This window comes from Microcaecilia unicolor, chromosome 6, assembly GCF_901765095.1.
Source record: "Microcaecilia unicolor chromosome 6, aMicUni1.1, whole genome shotgun sequence".
NCBI classification, from domain to species: domain Eukaryota; kingdom Metazoa; phylum Chordata; class Amphibia; order Gymnophiona; family Siphonopidae; genus Microcaecilia; species Microcaecilia unicolor.
In genome coordinates, this window is record NC_044036.1 from 145,953,929 (window position 1) to 145,971,640 (window position 17,712).

Consider the following 17,712-nt stretch of genomic DNA (forward strand, 5'->3'; position numbering starts at 1 on the left):
AGCAAACTCCTCGAGTTTGTCAGGGGAGGGTAAATTTCTGTTGGGTTAAGCACCCCCATTTATTTTGAACAGTTTGCTCCTACGGTCTTAATGACAACAGTATACAAGGAAGTCCAACTAGGCATGTCTTAAAGATAACGAGATGCCAATGTTCAGCTCTATCCAGTTTTCTTTATTCTTTTAAGTTCGGTTGAAAAAAAAAACCTATTCTAAAATTAACCAGACAATATCCAGTTAACTACAACTGGACATTTTTAACAGTCTGACTTAACATGGCATCTTTCTGAATATCTCCATGTTATATTTAATGCAGAGGTTCTCAACCCAGTCCTCGACACACAACCCGCCAGTCAGGTTTTCATAATTCCACAATGAATATATATGAGATGATTTGCATACAGCAGCGGTTCCCAAACTGTGCGCCTCGGCACCCTGGTTGCACTGCAGCGAACTCTCAGGGGTGCCGCGGCACATCGCTTCCTACTTTCCCCTCCCGTAGGTCATAAGTATTGCCATACTGGGAAAGACCAAAGGTCCATCAAGCCGAGCATCCTGTTTCCAACCGTGGCCAATCCAGGTCACAAATACCTGGCAAGATCGGACCTGTCAAGGTCTGCCGCTTCCTGCTTCTTCCCCTGCCACTGCTGCAGTGCTTGCAGCTTACATTTTCATGCTGTCTGCGATTCACACAGGCACCCCGGGGACTTCCCTTCTGCCGCATCCAGCCCTCACAACAGGAAGTGCCAGAGTGCCTGTGTGAATCGCGGACGTAAAGAAAATGTAAGCTGCAAGCACTGCAGCAGCAGCAGCGGGGGAAAGAGAAGGAAGCGAAAGCGATCCTGGACCTGCAGGAAGGAAGGTAGCGCACAATGCTGGATTTGGGGAAGGCAGAGGGCCGCAAGGAAAGGGAAACCTGGGGGTGGGGGGTGGAGACCTATATGTCCGGGGGGGTGGGGTGGAGACCCATGTGGCTGGCGGTGGGGGTGGGGGGGGGGTGGAGACCCATGGGGTTGGGGGAGGGGGGTGCCACGAACCGAAAAAGTTTGGGAACGCCTGGCATACAGTGATTCCTTTGTATGCAGATTTATCTCATATATATTATTTGTTCATGTCCTGAAAACCTGACTGGCTGGATGTGTCCTTAGAACCTCTGCTTTAATTGGTTATTCTGCCACTTAATTTCAAACTCCATGTGGAATAGGGTTTTGTGAACTTTTCACCCAGAATAAAAATGATAATACATCCAATTCTGACATTTAGGAATGTTCCAGCAGAAAGGCTATCATTTACCTAGGTAAATTTCAGAAGAAATAGTAAATTTCCATTATTTGGATTTTTACATAGTGTATCTTCCCAGTATCATTGTCTCTGGAACTGAATGTAAGGAATGTACTAAGGATTCATGGGCAGATTGAGGTGTCCTTGCATTTCTGGTCAACACTTTTCTACCTCATTCAGCAACAGCTTTGATCCATTAAACCCATGAGATTCAGGGGAGAAAAATAAATGATGAAAAAAAGAGTGAAATTTCCACATTGATTAGGAAAAATTTTTTATGGTATGATGGAGAACGGTTACGGTAGGTTTATACATGTCTTACACTTATCTCGTCCCCTTTGTAATCTAAGAATTGTCTTTGTTCTATTATGACCAGCATTGTTTATCGAGGATGAGCCACCCCTTCCCCAAAGACTCCACAGGGATTTCTCAACTAGGAATCTTCAGTCTCTGACCTTTCCTTTTGCATACACTGTGCAAACACATGGGATGTGTAGTACTGAACAAGCAATTTCAAACAGGTGGATTAAGAGTTTGTGGTTAGAGTTGACATCTAGTTAGAACATCGCAACTATTTTCAGATTTGTATCATATTGAAGATGTGGCTCAGTAGCAAGTTTCCAGTCCTTAGCCAACGAGGTCGTGAATTTGGCTGATAAGAACTCACAAAAACCTGTCCTAACTCTGAGTGGTTAGGAATGCAGGCACTGGCACACTAAATATTGGCCAAAGGTGTAGAGAAAAAAAGGATGACTTTTCAAACACAAACCAGGGCGTTTAAAAGTCTGTTGAACACAATATTTATTATTGTAGATACATCTTGAAGACTCATACATTCTGGTGACTTCTGCGTTCAACAGACATTTCCTTAGCGTCCCTCCGAACCGGTCCAGGAATTGACTGATGGGTTATGCACCTCCTCCAGCAGGTGGAGACTGAGAACTTTGAATCTAGAGAGCCCATAAGAGCCCTGGCCACCTAGCCCTAGACTCAGTATTCTCAGTCTCCAGCAGGTGGAAGGAGGTAAGAGCCCTTTAGTCTCTTCGGGAATTTTTTTTTTGTCTCCTGTACCGGTCCGGAGGGACTAAAGGAAAGTAAATTAGCAGGTAAGATCTAATTTCTCCTTAACACCTTGATTTGTGTTTGAAGAGGCTTCCTTTTACCCTACTCCTTTGGATGTTTTTCTCTACACTTATATGGGTTCTTTTGTTTCTTCACCCCTGGTGGTCTTTTCTCGAACTCTAGTATCTTTTTTTTGTACTAAATATTGTCCAGCACCAGCATAACCTCTGGGTCTGCATAATTATATACATTAAATCTGCGGTCAGTGGTCATATGTTACCTGTGAGCTGCGGAGAGAGTCCAAAAAGGTGGGCTGGTAGAAAAGTTATACAGAGGGAGGCAAAATTCAATCTGAACACATTAGGCTAGGGGAAGAAAAAGCTTTTTATTTATTTAAAATAACTTCTAGCCCACCCACCCATAATTTCAGGCAGGGTACAACGATATGAAATACTAACAGATCATCAAGAATAATAAACACCGAAACACAGATAATATAAGCAACAAAAAAAAATAATTCAGATAACATGAAGGCACTTGAAAAATGCCTTCTGCATAAACCTCTCATTTGAGGGTGCTTCTGGTGCTAAAGCACTGGCCAGCACATTGCTAATTAAAACTTGGGGAGTGCTTTAATTGCAGTAGATAAATCAGATTTCAGGCATTTCAAGGTTACAGCAGGTCATCACTGTAGCCGTGCCAGTCCTATTAAGAGAATGTAATGTGTTTTTTGGGGAGATATGACTTTTTTTCTCTCCACTATATTTGAAGGAAAGCATATGTTTGTAGTTCACCTGCCTAGAAATTGTAGTGTAATATATATAAATCCACAGTTAGCAAGTTGATCTCTCAGGTGATAATATCTAATATCCATGTGAGTCGAGGAAAAGACTTCAGATACCCGGTTTAGGCCAAACTGTTTAAGCCTTAAAACCGAGGTGCTCAGCGTTTACTCTGGACTGATTTTAATCCTTTAAGTAAACCTACTGGCAAGTATCCTCATCAGTCAGAAAAACCTCTTTAATCAATTTTTACTCAAGAGGATAATATATATGTATTTATATATATATTTATTTTATTTATTTATTTTTTTTGTAGAGGGATGGGAAAGTGTGTTGACTACAGTTGTCTTTTATGGTCTTTATCTGCTGACACATATATTCTGTATTTTAAATAAACTAAATATACAATCCTGAATAACATTAGAATGTATTTTCATTCTCTTGATAAAATGAACTACAATTTGACCCTGTGAAAAACCATCTTTGCACTTCACTAAAGTAGGTTGAATTTGTCCTCGCAGAGCATAAAACACACACAGTGACACAAATATCACACGACGCATTACCAAGTTTCATACAACGTGATATCAGTTGGATGGCTCACGGGATACCCTGTTGGAAGGTTTTGAAAAAAAAAGCGCGAGAGCAGGAGAGAAGTTGACAAGTTTTATTTTTGGGAAACTATAGCTTGGCAAAGGTCAAAACATCTCAGTTAATTGTGAACACCCACATTTGCAGTGGAGAAAATTGCTAAGCTTAACAACTAAATAAATTGCTCTGGCAAATCGCAAACTATCTCAATTTACTCTGAGTGTTCAAGCAGTACTTAGTTTGTACTTACTGGTACATAGTTGATTGGAGAGTTGCTTATGTTGAGAAGCCTTACCAGAGGTGACAGTACTGTTGGATAACTGTTTATAGCTATTAATGCTAAAGATGCATTAAGAGCAGAATGCACAATGGCAGTTTAAAAAAAAAAAGGAACAATACAAGCCAATAACTCCCATATGATGCAAACTGGAAAAACCCGGAGGTTTGTTAAGTTGCATAAGGGGGATCAGAAGGGGAGTTGCTGGAAACTTGTTGGAACAGCTGACGTTTGCCTCATTCATTCTTTCTACGTGTTTGACAGGCTTCGATGGCTGAGAATAGTATACCTCTATACACTACGGCTTCCATGGGCAACCCCACTCTAAGCAACCTAGCCATCACTATGAGGGAAGAGCTCAATGGCGTGATGGAGCACACAAACAGTAACGGAAGTGACAGCAGTTCTGGACATTCCCCTATGCAAGCTATGTGAGTATGCTCTTTGGAAACTCTTGGCCAATGTTTTTCAGTGCCTCCAAAAAATTTTTCAGGTCCTAACTAATCACATTCTTTCCAAATAGCAAATGTAAAAATCCTTCCTCTGCTTCTGAGAAGTGTTTGCAGAGGTTTAAAAAAAAAACAACAAAAAACACAACCATAAAAAGGCCATTTATCTGGCTTCCACATAAAAACCTACCAATTCAATTCAGACCAACAAGTGCACAAAGCTAGAAAACTCTTTGGAATCAGAGCCTCAGTAGAAAAGACCTGTTTCTGCACATGCATTCTTTTTTTTATAGAACATTTTTATACCAGTGTGGTAAACAGAGCTGCAAAGACCAAAAAAAAAAAAAAAAAAAAGAAGAATCTTTGTTTTGTTAGTTAGGTAGGAGGCTTAAAATTAAATTCCGCACACCGCATTAGTGGTAGGCATTAATGATGGCACATCTGAAGGGCTGCATGATTTATACATCGCTCTTAAAATATCAAAAGGGAAATTAATAGGAGCATTATAGCGGCAAGCAGACGGTAATATAATGAATGCATGCATAACAGAGTGAAGTAATAGGAAATCACTGTCCATGCTCAAATGTAAATGGCATGAGGGCAGAGACAGGAAAGTATATGGCAGCAAAGGTAGGTTGCCCCCTGTAGATGTGTTTGATAGTTGTAGGGCAATTTTATTGAAGTCCTAATACCCCTAACATATGAACTCCATTGTATCAGGGCACATAGTTCTCAAGGTTTTGAAAACTGCTCAGAATTAGCACCTGGTAACTTAAGTATCAAATGTACAAAAGAACTGATTCAGTAAATTATCTTGTCCCCATAGACAAAGGCTAAGAGAGAGGCCCTTGCAAAGTAGGCATCAGATGTGTGGTCCTCGGTTCATAAAGCTGTTTTTATTATATAGACTAGCGATTCCCAAACCTGTCCAGCAGGATACCCCAAAAATTGAGTTTTCAAGATATCCTCTGTGAATATGCATGAGAGAGATCTATACACATTGCTTCCGTCACCTATAGATCTATGGGATAAAGCAATAAATCAAGCCTAAAAATAAATAGATACAAAAATGAGTATAAGCTAAATTCAAAAGAACAATAATACAAACTTTATTCAACTATACAAAAATATATATATAAACAACTAAAAATCCTTTGACCACAAGTAAATCCTGAAAACTAAGTAGGTAGATTACCTACCTATTCTAAACTAGATAAATCAAATTTAACAGAGCATATCACCTGATTAGTAATAACCCATCTCAGTTGCCCCAAAGGAGCTCATTAAATAGTCCAAGACAGAAAAATCTCCACCGAAGATGGTTAGAGCAATGTTCCAATTAGAATAAAACTCGGGGATCCTTTTACCACGCTGCAGGAAAAAGGGCCCTGTGCTAGCGGCAGGGGCCGTTTATCCTGTACGTCATGCGCCAGGGCCTTTTTTACCACAATGGGTAAAAAGCCCCTAGATAAACATGGCCACGCGGTAAGAGAACTCTTACTGTGTGGCCATGCAGCGGGGAACACTTACCGCCACCCATTTTTCCACCCCGCAATCCATTTCCAGAGGGGTTTTTCCCCCCCCAGAAATGGCACACACTCGGAGCGGAACTACCGCCGGCGACCATGTTGGGACGGCGGTAGTCCCGATGTAGCATGCGGTAAGCCCGCATTGGGCTTACCAACACTTTGTAAAAGACCCCCTCAGTTCCTTCACTCAAATGTAGGTAACAACAAGTGGAGAAATCAGATGAGTACCTTCAGCCGTTGCTCACTTCCCATATACTGACAATAGTCAACGTTTATCACACCAGTTTCCTGGAAAAAGTCATAATCCCAAAGGACCAGGGGTCCGGTAGTAAATTTACGGAGAAGATGTAATACCTGCCAGTGGCACCCAATAATCACCCCTATATCCCCAGACAACCTCGAATATGGAAGAACACAAGTTAGCCTTGAGCATTGACCAGACTTTGAAGTTACGGGTTGTCTCTTTGAAAATAACCAGCAGCGTTGGGCATTCGAGACTCGCTTATAAGCAGACTTACCCATAGACTGCGGGTATCCCCACTGGGTGAAGTGCTCCATCGTGGTTTTAGACTGTAATTTTAAAATCCTCAGTTCCACTACACAACCACTTTATGCTAAGAAATTGACCTACAGGGATACTAACACGCAAACGCTTGGGATGAAAGCTGTGGTAATGCAGTATTGTGTTACAATCTGTAACCTTAATGCAGACATTTTTAGTGTAGGCTTGACTTAAAGATTGGTAACTTAAGGGGCCCTTTTACCAAGCTGTGTAAGCCAAAATGGAGTTACCACATGGCTACCACGTGGCTCTTGCGGTAAATTTCATTTTTGGCGTTCGTCCGATACGTGCCTCTGAAAAATATTTTTTCTTTTCGGACACGGGAAATGGATGCACACCAAGTGGCATTTGGCGAGCGTAGGTCATTACCACCCGGTTACCGCATGAGTCTTTACCGCTAGGTCAATAGCTGGCAGTAAGGTCTCAGACCCAAAATGGACGCACGGCAATCATTTTCGGCAAAAATTTAAAAAGGCATTTTTTTTACATGCGCGCTGAAAAACGGATTGGCGTGCGCCCAAAACCCGCGCCTACACTACCACAAGCCATTTTTCAGTGCGCCTTTGTAAAAGAACCTCTGAGAAAGGTATCAACAACCAGTCTGAAATTTGTTTTTCCTTCTCAAGATATGACAATTTTGAATTAGAGATAAGGTTTTTTACACTTCCAAAACATTATAAATTAACTTATATAAGTATTGCCATACTGGGACAGACCAAAGGTCCATCAAGCCCAGCATCAACAGTGGCCAATCCAGGTCACAAATACCAGGCAAGATCCCAAAAAAGTACAAAACCTTGTATACTGTTTATCCTAGAAATAGTGGATTATCCCCAAGTCTAATTTAATAATGGTCTATGGGCTTAGCATTGATAACATATATTTATAACAAAAATGTTCCCTTCCATGTATTTATACCAAAGAATATTAGTCAGTGGCTTAGCCATGGGGGGGGGGGGGGGGGGGGGGGGGGGGGGGGGGGCCTTGGAGGCCTGGGCTCCACCCACTTTTAGCTCAGGCACCCTTCAATATTAGGTGGTGAGATTTCCCAAGCCCCACAAACTGAACAGATCCACTGCCCAAAACTCCCAGTACTGCCTCAGCAGCTAGGAAATCAGTGGCATACTGATGCCAACACTCGTTGCACATGCTAAGTTCATGCACAGACTGATCACATGCAAGGAGTGTCAGCGTTGGCAGCTTGAAAACTCGCTGTGGACTTCATCACTGCCAAAGCAGCACCCGGGGAGAGGGAGGGGGATAAAGGGTTCGGCCAGCGCTCTTTGTCTGGCAGGGCTTGGGCATCCCCGTTAGCAAAGGTAAAATTTTTAATATGGAGGGTGAGGGTGGGGTGGAAAAGCAGAGAAGAGAATGCATGAACCCTAGTCTTCCCCCCCCCCCCCCCCCCCCCCCCCACCCCCCCCCCCCCCCCCCCCCCCCCCCCCCCACACACACACACAAATAAAATGGGCTGCTGGCTATGCTCCTGGTTAAATTTACAAAATCAAGGCATCTGTGCAACAGCATTCAAAATGAGCTGCCCTTTACATGATTTAATATAACAATATAAAGGTGAAATTATTTACTAATTAATTTACTAAAAATGTTAGACTAATGATGTCAGATTATGCAGTGTGCTCCTTTTCTTGTAATGCTAATTAAGTCTTCTCATTAGTGATATAACTAGTAAAAGAGGCCCGTTTCCAACAGAAATGAAACGGGCGCTAGCAAGGTTCCAGGGCCCCCTCCCTCTCTCCTCCTAGTTCCATGCCCCCCAACCTGCCTCCCTCCGAGTTCCATGCCCCCCAACCTGCTCCTTTCCTCCGAGTTCCATGCCCCCCAACCTGCTCCTTTCCTCCGAGTTCCATGCCCCCCATCCTGCCTCCCTCCCTCCAAGTTCCATGCCCCCCATCCTGCCTCCCTCCCTCCGAGTTCCATGCCCCCCTACCTGCCTCCCTCCCTCCCTCCGAGTTTCATGCCCCCCTACTCCAGGCCCCCCTACCTGCCTCCCTCCGTGTCCTCTGAGTTCCAGACCCCCATCCCCCCTTCGAATTCCAGGCCCCCCCCTCCCGTTCCAGGACCTCCTCCCTCCCTCTCCTCCCCTGCCCTCAGAGTTCCATGCACCTCCCGCGCTTCCCTCCCTCTCTCTCTGTGGCCTCCCGAGTGGAAGCAGGACGTGTGCGGTTGCCCCTCCCCTTCGTAAGTGCCGGCTGTTCTTTAAAACGTTTTACCTCGTGGTCCGCCGGCAACAGTGAAGTCGAGCAGGTACGGCACTTCAGACTGCCTTCGCTTCTGCCTCTGGTCCCGCCCCCGTTTCCTGTTTGCGGAAGGGCGGGACCAGAGGCACAGCTGAAACAGAAGCAACAGCAGTCTGAAGCGCCGTGCCGTGCCTGCTCGATTTCACTGTTGCCGGCAGACCAGGAGGTAAAAAGTTTTAAAGAGTAGCCGGCACTTACGAAGGGGAGGTGCGGGGCAGTGGAACTCGGAGGAGAGGGGGGGCGTGGAACTCAGGCGGGAGTGGAGGGAGGGAGATAGGGGGGCATGGAACTCGGGGCAGTGGAACTCTGAGGCGGAGGGGAGTGGAAGGAGGGAGGTAGGGGGTCATGGAACTCGGAGGGGAGGGGCTGGAACTCGGGAGGGGGGGTGCGATTCTGTAGTCCCTCCAGTGGCTGGTGCTGGCTTCCCTTCCCTCTCACTTCCCATTGGTCCGCCCTGTGACGTCATCCCCAGGGCGGACCAATGGGAAGTGTGTTACGAACCCAGGCATCCAGATGGAGGTGCAAATTATTATATAGGATGTGTCTGACCTGAAGTGCTTTTGGAAAAATTTTGATTGGAAGAGACCAGATAGTAGAGATGCATGGATAGGCAAAATAAATTTGGTTGGTTTGGCTTCTCCTAAATTTTTCCCAGTTTTGGGATGTGTGTTTTCCACTTCATTTTAAAAGCAATTTAACATGCACTATTGCATTTTAAAGTGCAGTAATTGATTTAACGTACGTTATTTCTTGGTTAGTGCACATTAAGTCAACTTAGGAGCTTTTCTACTGAGCGCTTAATGCAAGGTTAATGCACAGAAACAGGCTGCATTAAGGAGTTTTGTGGTAGTTTGCCTGTTACCATGCATTAAACCACCTAATTTTTAAATTTCTCTGTTGAGGGCATGGCATAGGCGGAGAGTGGGTGCGGCAGACATTTGGCAGCACACAGTAAGTGTAATGTCATAACTGCCTAATGCAGTTAATGTGGGACCATAAGAACGTTAACGTTGGCATACTGGGACAGAGCGAAGGTCCATCAAGCCCAGTATCCTGTTTCCAACAGTGGTCAATCCAGGTCACAAATACCTGGCATTATCCCCAATAACAGTAAAACAGATTTTATGATGCTTATCCTAGAAATAAGCTGAGGATTTTCCCCAAGTCCATCTTAGTAATGGCTTATGGACTTTCCTTTTAGGAAATTATGCAAACCTTTTTTAATCCCTGCTAAGCTAACTGCTTTTACTACAATCTCTGGCAACAAATTCCAGAGTTTAATTACACACTGAGTGAAGAAACATCTTCTTTGCTTTGTTTTAAATGTACTACTTAGTAGATTCATTGCATGTCTCCTAGTCCTAGCATTTTTGGAAAGAGTAAATATTATTCACATTCCACTCTACTCGGTATTGTATAGACATCTATCATATCTCCCCTTAGCCATCTCTTCTGCAAGCTGAAGAGCCCTAACCGCTGTAGCCTTTCTTCATAAGAAAGTCGTCCCATCCCCTTTATCATGTTCATTGCCCTTCTCTGTACCTTTTCTAATTCCGCTATATCTTTTGTTTTTGGGGGTTTTTTTGAGATGCGGTGACCAGAATTGCCAACAGTATTCTAGGTGTGGTCGCACTAAGGAGCGATACAAAGTCGTCATAACATTCCCATTTTTGTTTTCCGTTCCTTTCCTACTAATTCCTAACACTCAATTTACTTTCTTAGCTTCTGCTGCACACTGAGCAGAGGGTTTCAATATATCATCAACGATGACACCTAGGAAGACAGTAAGTGCTTCAGCATTAACCCAGGAGTAGGTTTTGCGTTTTAATCGGAATGTTAACCCACAACCTGCAATAAAGCGTAAGAGGGAATGCCACTCTAATTCTGGTCTTGCTATGCATTAAAATCCTGCATTATAGCTCATTCGGGGGGGGGGTCCTTTTACAAAGGCCTGCTGAAAAATGGCTTGCAGTAGTGTAGGCGCGGGTTTTGGGCGCACGCCGTTCCATTTTTTTAGCACGCCTGTAAAAAAGACCTTTCTTACATTTTTGCCGAAAATGAATATGCGACAAAATGAAAATTGCTGCGCATTTATTTTAGATCTGAGACCTTACCGTCAGCCATTGACCTAGTGGTAAAGACTGATGTGGTAACCAGGTAGTAATGCCCTATGTGCGCCAAAGCCACTTGATGTGCGTCCATTACACGCACCCGAAAATAACAAATATTTTTCAGACGCGCGTATCCGATGCGCGCCAAAAATGAAATTACCGCAAGAGCCACGTTGTAGTCGGGTGGTAACTCCATTTTGGTGTGCGTTGGCCATGCGTAGATGCTTACGCGGCTTAGTGAAAGGGCCTCTCAGCGAAAATTTAACGCCCTCTACTAGTGTACACTACATTTTTTAAGGTTCACTAATGAACGCATGTACCTATTAGATAGATCAAAGGGACAGATACAAGTTTAGCACCCGAGTTCTATGATGTGCAACTGCAAATGGGCAGTAACCGTGGATGGGTCATGGATGTGCCTAACAGGCACATTGGTTATAGCAATTTAGTCGTGCGCAGATAGGAGTGAATTCTATAAATTGCACCTAAAAAATTGGCCAGGAAAAAGCTGCTTAAGCGCTATCCTATAAGCTGCGCTTAAATTTAGGCGCACTTTATAGAACAGCGCTTAAGTGCAGGGGTCACGTGTAAATTTAGGTGTGTCCATTTGCACGAACAAAAATGTGGTGCGAATGCCCCCGCCCTAAATTTATGTGCGGAACCCCCGTATTCTATAATTGTGTGCGTAACTCGAATCCACACCCCGAAACGCCCATGATCCTCCCATTTTGGTACCCCCTTTTCTGGGACGTGTGTAAAATATAGTTACCGATTACACACCTAAATTGATTTGCATGCACTGCCTGTTTTATATGCAAATCTAGTTCATGCATATTCATTGTGGCTATCCTGAAAACCAGACTGTCAAGGGGTGCTCCAACACTGCCCTAGATTGTAAGCACTCTGGGGACAGCGAAATATCTAGCGTGCTAGAATGTAAGTCCGTTTGCGTTATCTCTGGAAAGGCATGAGCTAAATGCAAACTCATAAATATAATTGTAAACATAAACATAATTAAATAATAAAGAGGATTTCAACAATTGGTAAATATAATGGATAAAAAATTCACAACCATGGAATCTTGCCTCTTCCTGCATCCCTGTGTCCAAAAATTAGAAAAGAAGTGGTTTTCGCACTGATTTTCCTTCAGTAGATCTGGTAGAGAGAAGATAACTTGATACACCCATACAAAAGATAGTATAATAGTATCACTTACGGGCCCTTTTACGAAGCAGCGGTAAGCCTAAAAGGAAAGTACCACCGACCTACCACAGCAGCGTGGTGGTAGTTCCCTCATAAGTACATAAGTATTGCCACACTGGGACAGACCAAAGGTCCATCAAGCCCAGCATCCTGTTTCCAACAGTGGCCAATCCAGGTCACAAATACCTGGCAAGATCCCAAAAAAGTTCAATATGTTTTACACTGCTTATCCCAGAAATAAGCAGTGAATTTTCCCAAGTCAATTTAATAATGGTCTATGGACTTTTTTCTTTAGGAAACTGTCCAGACCTTTTTTAAACCCCGCTAAGCTAACCGCCTTTACCACATTCTCTGGCAACAAATTCCAGAGTTTAATTACACGTTGAGTGAAGACAAATTTTCTCCGATTTGTTTTAAATTTACTACCTTGTAGTTTCATTGCATGCCCCCATATCCTAGTATTTTTGGAAAGCGTAAACAGACGCTTCATGTCTACCCATTCCACTCCACTCATTATTTTATAGACCTCTATCATATCTCCCCGCAGCCATCTTTTCTCCAAGCTGAAGAGCCCTAGCCACTTCGGCCTTTCCTGATAGGGAACTCATCCAATCCCCTCCAACAGCGCGCACTATTTCCAACACTGCAAACATTTATAGCGCCGGTGTGTACCCGGCGGTAATTGGGCGGTGCCGCGTGCTGATGGGTTAGCAAGAGAGCCCTTACTGCCAACTCAATAGGTGGCGGTAAGTGTTCCCCCCCCCCTACCCCACCACCAAAATGACCGTGCGGCAAAAAAGCAAAGACTTACTTTTTACCCACTGCAGTAAAAGGGGCCTCGGCGCGCAGTTTCATAAAAAGACCCCTTAGAGCTGTATTTAGCTCTTGTTAACGTTAAGCAGTGAACGTTGTGCTGGATGTTTATAGGGTCTCCTTTTATGAAATATATTTAATCCAATGCAAAAATAAAGCCTTAGACACGTTAAACGTTCTTCCCATCTTACCTGGATGTCATGCAGACCCGGATGTAATTAACATGCATGCTGTAGTACCTTTTTAAAATTCCATTGGCAATGCCCACAGTACATTACTTGAAAGAGTTAAAACTGAGAGGGACAGAAGAAATAACCAAGTCTGTGGGTGGTAGATGCCACTCAGCGAGAGATAGAGTGGGAGTTTAATTCATTAGGACTAGAAAACAGGAAGTGCCTAGAAATTCAGCTGCATCAAAGACATACAGGGTGTGAATTGCTGTTTCCTATTAATGATATCAGATAATGTCCACAGAAACCGTACTTTTCTCTGTCCGGGCCCACCAGCAGATAATATGAACCCACTTGCATATTCTACATGTCTAAAGCCACTCAACAAAAACAGTTGTTCATATCTATGAAGGGCTTCCCATAAATATGATTTACGAACAACATTTTTCAATTGTTGTCATAGCAGCTTCCAAAGAGAGACCCACACGTCCCTGCAGGTTATCCATGCACTATTCCGTAATGAGAAACTTGGCAGATCTCATCTCTTTAGTGCGTCCTTTTGCCCACCACGAGCTAGGGATCATGTTATGCCTTGTTTACAGCTGACAGTGTTATTATTCTAGTTAGGACTGTGCTTTCTTATCATATTGTTGCGTTGAGCAAGGCTTTTTCCTCTCCGTTTGTGTTTCCTGGCACGGCTTTTCTTCCCTTATTGACAGTTTGTGAAAATATGCATTAATTTGGAGTTTAAAGCTTGTATCATGGTGCCTCTTTGCTGTGTTGGCTTGAAGTTGATTAATGATAGAACCTCACTTGGGGTCATCCTCTGGAGAGTTGACTCGCAGGTTGTGCATATTAACGAGAGAGACAGAGCACACAGCAAGCAATGACTATTAGTCCAGCCTCCTCGAGTGTAGTGGCCCAACAAGTCACAGTTTTACTTTACTGACTTGTGATCTTTACTGCTCATTTCATTCTTCGAAACCTAACGCAATTGCCTTGACATCAACAATTGAGGTTGTTTTCTTAACATATAATACTTTATCAGGCATTCCAAACATGTGACATTTGTCTTAAAACAGAATAATGTATTGATAGAGCTTATGTAATTTTTTTTTCAACATATTTTTCAGGCACCATGTGCATGTCAAAGAAGAACCATTAGACCCGGATGAGAACGAAGGGCCACTCTCCTTAGTAACAACAGCCAACCACAGTCCAGATTTTGACCCCGACAGAGATTATGAAGACGAACCTGTAAACGAGGACATGGAATGAATATGTCTTGTAATCATTATCCTGAGAATGAAGATTTAAAAAACAAACAAACAAGAGAATCAAATGTAGCTGTGAAATCTCTCCGTTGTACAGTCTGGAGGATTCTCAGTCCATTTTGACAACTCTGAAACGTGTTAACTTTTTGTGCCATCAAGTATCCCGTTTGGGAGTACTTTTGATTTTTCTACTTTTTGTTGAAAAAAGGAATTTGTACTTTATGTGCATTGGATGGACTTGTTTGGTACTTGGAGATTTTCTTCTCTTACAGTCGACATCAGTGTTGTAAATTTGCTAAACTGATACAGTTGTTGCTACACTTTGCTGCAAGACTTTGTGCAGCGGTCCTGCCAGCGTGGAAACCATGGACCTCAGACTGAGCTCGTACGCCAACGCTGCAGGTCAAACCTACGCCCAGATTTTACGGATTCCAGTGGACAATGTATTTGCAGAATACTGCATGTTATCCTGGTTATCACTGCCTTTAAGTGAATTATTTTGCTTCCATTGGGCATGGGAGAAAGGCCTTTTGTATGTGTGCTGGGAGGGTAGGGAGGCAGAATAATTATCCCAAAACTTTTATTGTATTGCTTTTTGCTTTTACTACACCATTTTAAGTTCTGACCTCAGGCCTTCGATCAGGCCCAAGGCCTCTTTGAGGCTATATGTTTTCTGTACTTTTGTGATGAATGTTAATAGGTGTTTTTATTATATGAAGCTGAATGTCATTGACCTGTTCGTAATTTGTCAGTCATTCCAGATTTCCTTCAAATGTCACCTGGAGTCACCATGTTTTCTTTCAAAGCATAGAAATCTTTCCATAATTTCCACCTTTTTTTTTTTTTTTATTCTTTCATTTTTATTAAATGGTCCCAGGTGCTGCACTACGCATGAAGACGACCCTCTGTGTGCAACAGCGGAATACCCACAAGCATGAGTGTGAATGATGGACATAGGAACATTGTATAGAACAACACAGATTCATTTCACTAAACAGTATTTTGGGGGAGTTTGGCAGGAATGGCGAACACTGAGTAATAAAAAGTAAAATCTACAGCGCAAATCCCCTCCCCGTTCAAAAAACGGACCCATAATGCAGCAGTCAGGAGTCATCACTCCATCAGATATCGAGCGATACATCAGCTGCCTCTCTGTAGGTTGACGGGAAGTTTGACGGGTTGGCAGCTTTAGTTCTGCAGTTTATAAGCTTACCAACACGGATGTCAACAGAAAGTATGAATGTAGTAGTGGTGATTTAAAGGGGGAAAAAATAGCAGTCATTTCATAAATGTACTTTCTTGTATAAGGTGATGGTTTTGGTATGTATCATGTGCATATTTGAGCTATTTGGAAGAGATTTATGCCAGCTTAGATTTCAGGACGAACTCGTTTTGTGGACGCTTAAGTCAACTGGGCCTAGTGATCTACTGCAGTTCAGTTTGTAACTAAGAGCAGAAGGGACCAAATACAGGGAAATGAGAAACTGAAGCCTTGCCTTGCAAGTCTACAGTGTTCGTGGAGGCGAAGGTCACGTCAGCTGTTAATTTTCAGTCTATACACGTCGGTCACACCACACTTATAAAACTGTACGGCAACCACTCTTCAGTCACTTGTTTATTTATGTAGGACCTGTAGCTTTTTTTAAAAAATTGTTTGGTTCAAAAGCCTATTACAGTTTAATTTATATTTGCGTTCACACTTTTTTTTTTTTTATGTCTTAAAATTACCAAAGATATTACACAAAGGTAAATTATGTTCTCTGTTAGATGCTTTATCACACAAAGCCAAATATCCTCTTATTGTTGATCAAAGGAGGCGAAAGACTTTGGAGGGTCGTGAGAAAAAATTGGTTTTATCATTACCCTGCAAAGTGGAGTGGAGGGATGGGGTGGGGGTGGGGGACACAGTTCCTTTACTATAAACACATTAGAAGGCCAGTAGATGTAACCAAAGCTGTTGCTTTTCAGTTTGACTTCTCTACATTGACCAAACTAGGTATAGCACGGGAACACTATGGGACCTACTGGGGTTAAAGTTAGGGAATAGTCTTAAAAGAGCCACATAGAGCAAGCATTCCATCAGGGGAACATGAATGTACATCATCGAAGATTAGTATTTCGATTAAAGGAAATGGTCCAGATACAGAGAACAGTAGAAAGCTTCAGCAATTCGATTAGCCCATGTAGAAGGATATAAAACTGTACTTTGTTTTTTTTTTTTTTTTTAAGGATTAAATGCCACTTTTGTTTGAGAATTGTTCTAGAATCACCTCTTCATTTTTAGTTTACCTTGACACAGTTTCCTCACTGATGTTCAATTTGTCAGCAATGTTTTTCATTAAAAAAAAAAAAACCAAAACACTCCTGTTCTCTTGTAAACTTTTCAGCTTGATTCTGATTCTCTTTGGGAAAAAAAAGGGGAGGGGGGGGGGAAGTCTGTGGTTGAACCTTTTTATATTAATTCCACCCAGACAGATTCATGATGTGCAGGCAGTAGCCAAACGGGGGTCATGCAAAATGATCCCAGCAGCTTTTCTTAACTGAGTGGTTTGCTGGTATTCAAAAGGGGGAGAGCAAAACTTAAAAAAAAAAAAAAAAAAAAGTTGGTAGATTAGTTGATTGTCAGCATGTGTAGCTAGACATGAATAAAGATAACAGCATGAGAAACTGTTAGTACACATACCTCAGTTCAAACCTTTAGTGAATGATTAGAGTAAAGTACATTTCACTCAGTTGCAACTTAGCTATTTGCCTTGCATGCTTTGTCTAAAGGCTGTAGCATAAACAAAAACAACTCAAATTAAATTAAGATTTAGATTTTACGTATCTTGCAAGCGTTCCAGCCTTGCAGATGAATCAGCAGAAAATCTCAGTCCTTATATTAAGCAAACATCACTAGGTTTATTTTTTGATTGTGATCTCTATGCCTTTGGGTGTAGGATGGGCTTTCCTACTTTTGTAAATATGTAGCCCAGTGTGTCTGTGCAAATCTTTGCCTTTTGGGAAAAGATGGGGGTTTTCTTTCTTTTTTAAAATATGTTCCTCAAAATAGGAATAAACGCCAGCCTTGTCTATCCTGATCACTTTGCTTTCTGTGCGACTGCTTTGTATTAGCTACACATAAAAAAAAAAATTGCTTAGAAATAAACCCCTCTTGTATGTAATGGAATCGCAGACTAAGCTGCACACTTCTATTATTTAGTTATCCTTGCGTTAAGAATAATGGGTGGCATTTGCTGACACGTGGGAGAATATCCCCAACTCTTTTCGATTTTGTAATACTTTTTTGCCTTTAAATTGTAACATAGTAGGCAATTTTTTTTATCTGTCAATGCATTTTGTACAGTTTTTTT

At 42.4% G+C, this 17,712-nt stretch overlaps 1 protein-coding gene across 15 annotated transcripts in view; it reads left to right on the forward strand.

Annotated features, from left to right (window-relative positions):
* Positions 1 to 17,485, forward strand: part of FOXP1 (forkhead box P1) — an 801,754-nt gene extending 784,269 nt beyond the window's left edge. For all 15 annotated transcript variants that reach the window (XM_030208061.1, XM_030208060.1, XM_030208059.1 and 12 more), the window contains 2 exons: positions 4,255 to 4,421; positions 14,219 to 17,485. In XM_030208061.1, the coding sequence (XP_030063921.1) occupies positions 4,255 to 4,421; positions 14,219 to 14,363 (312 nt within the window). In that variant the 3' untranslated portion in view covers positions 14,364 to 17,485. The remainder of the gene's footprint in view (positions 1 to 4,254; positions 4,422 to 14,218) is intronic.
* The last annotated feature ends 227 nt before the right edge of the window (positions 17,486 to 17,712 follow it).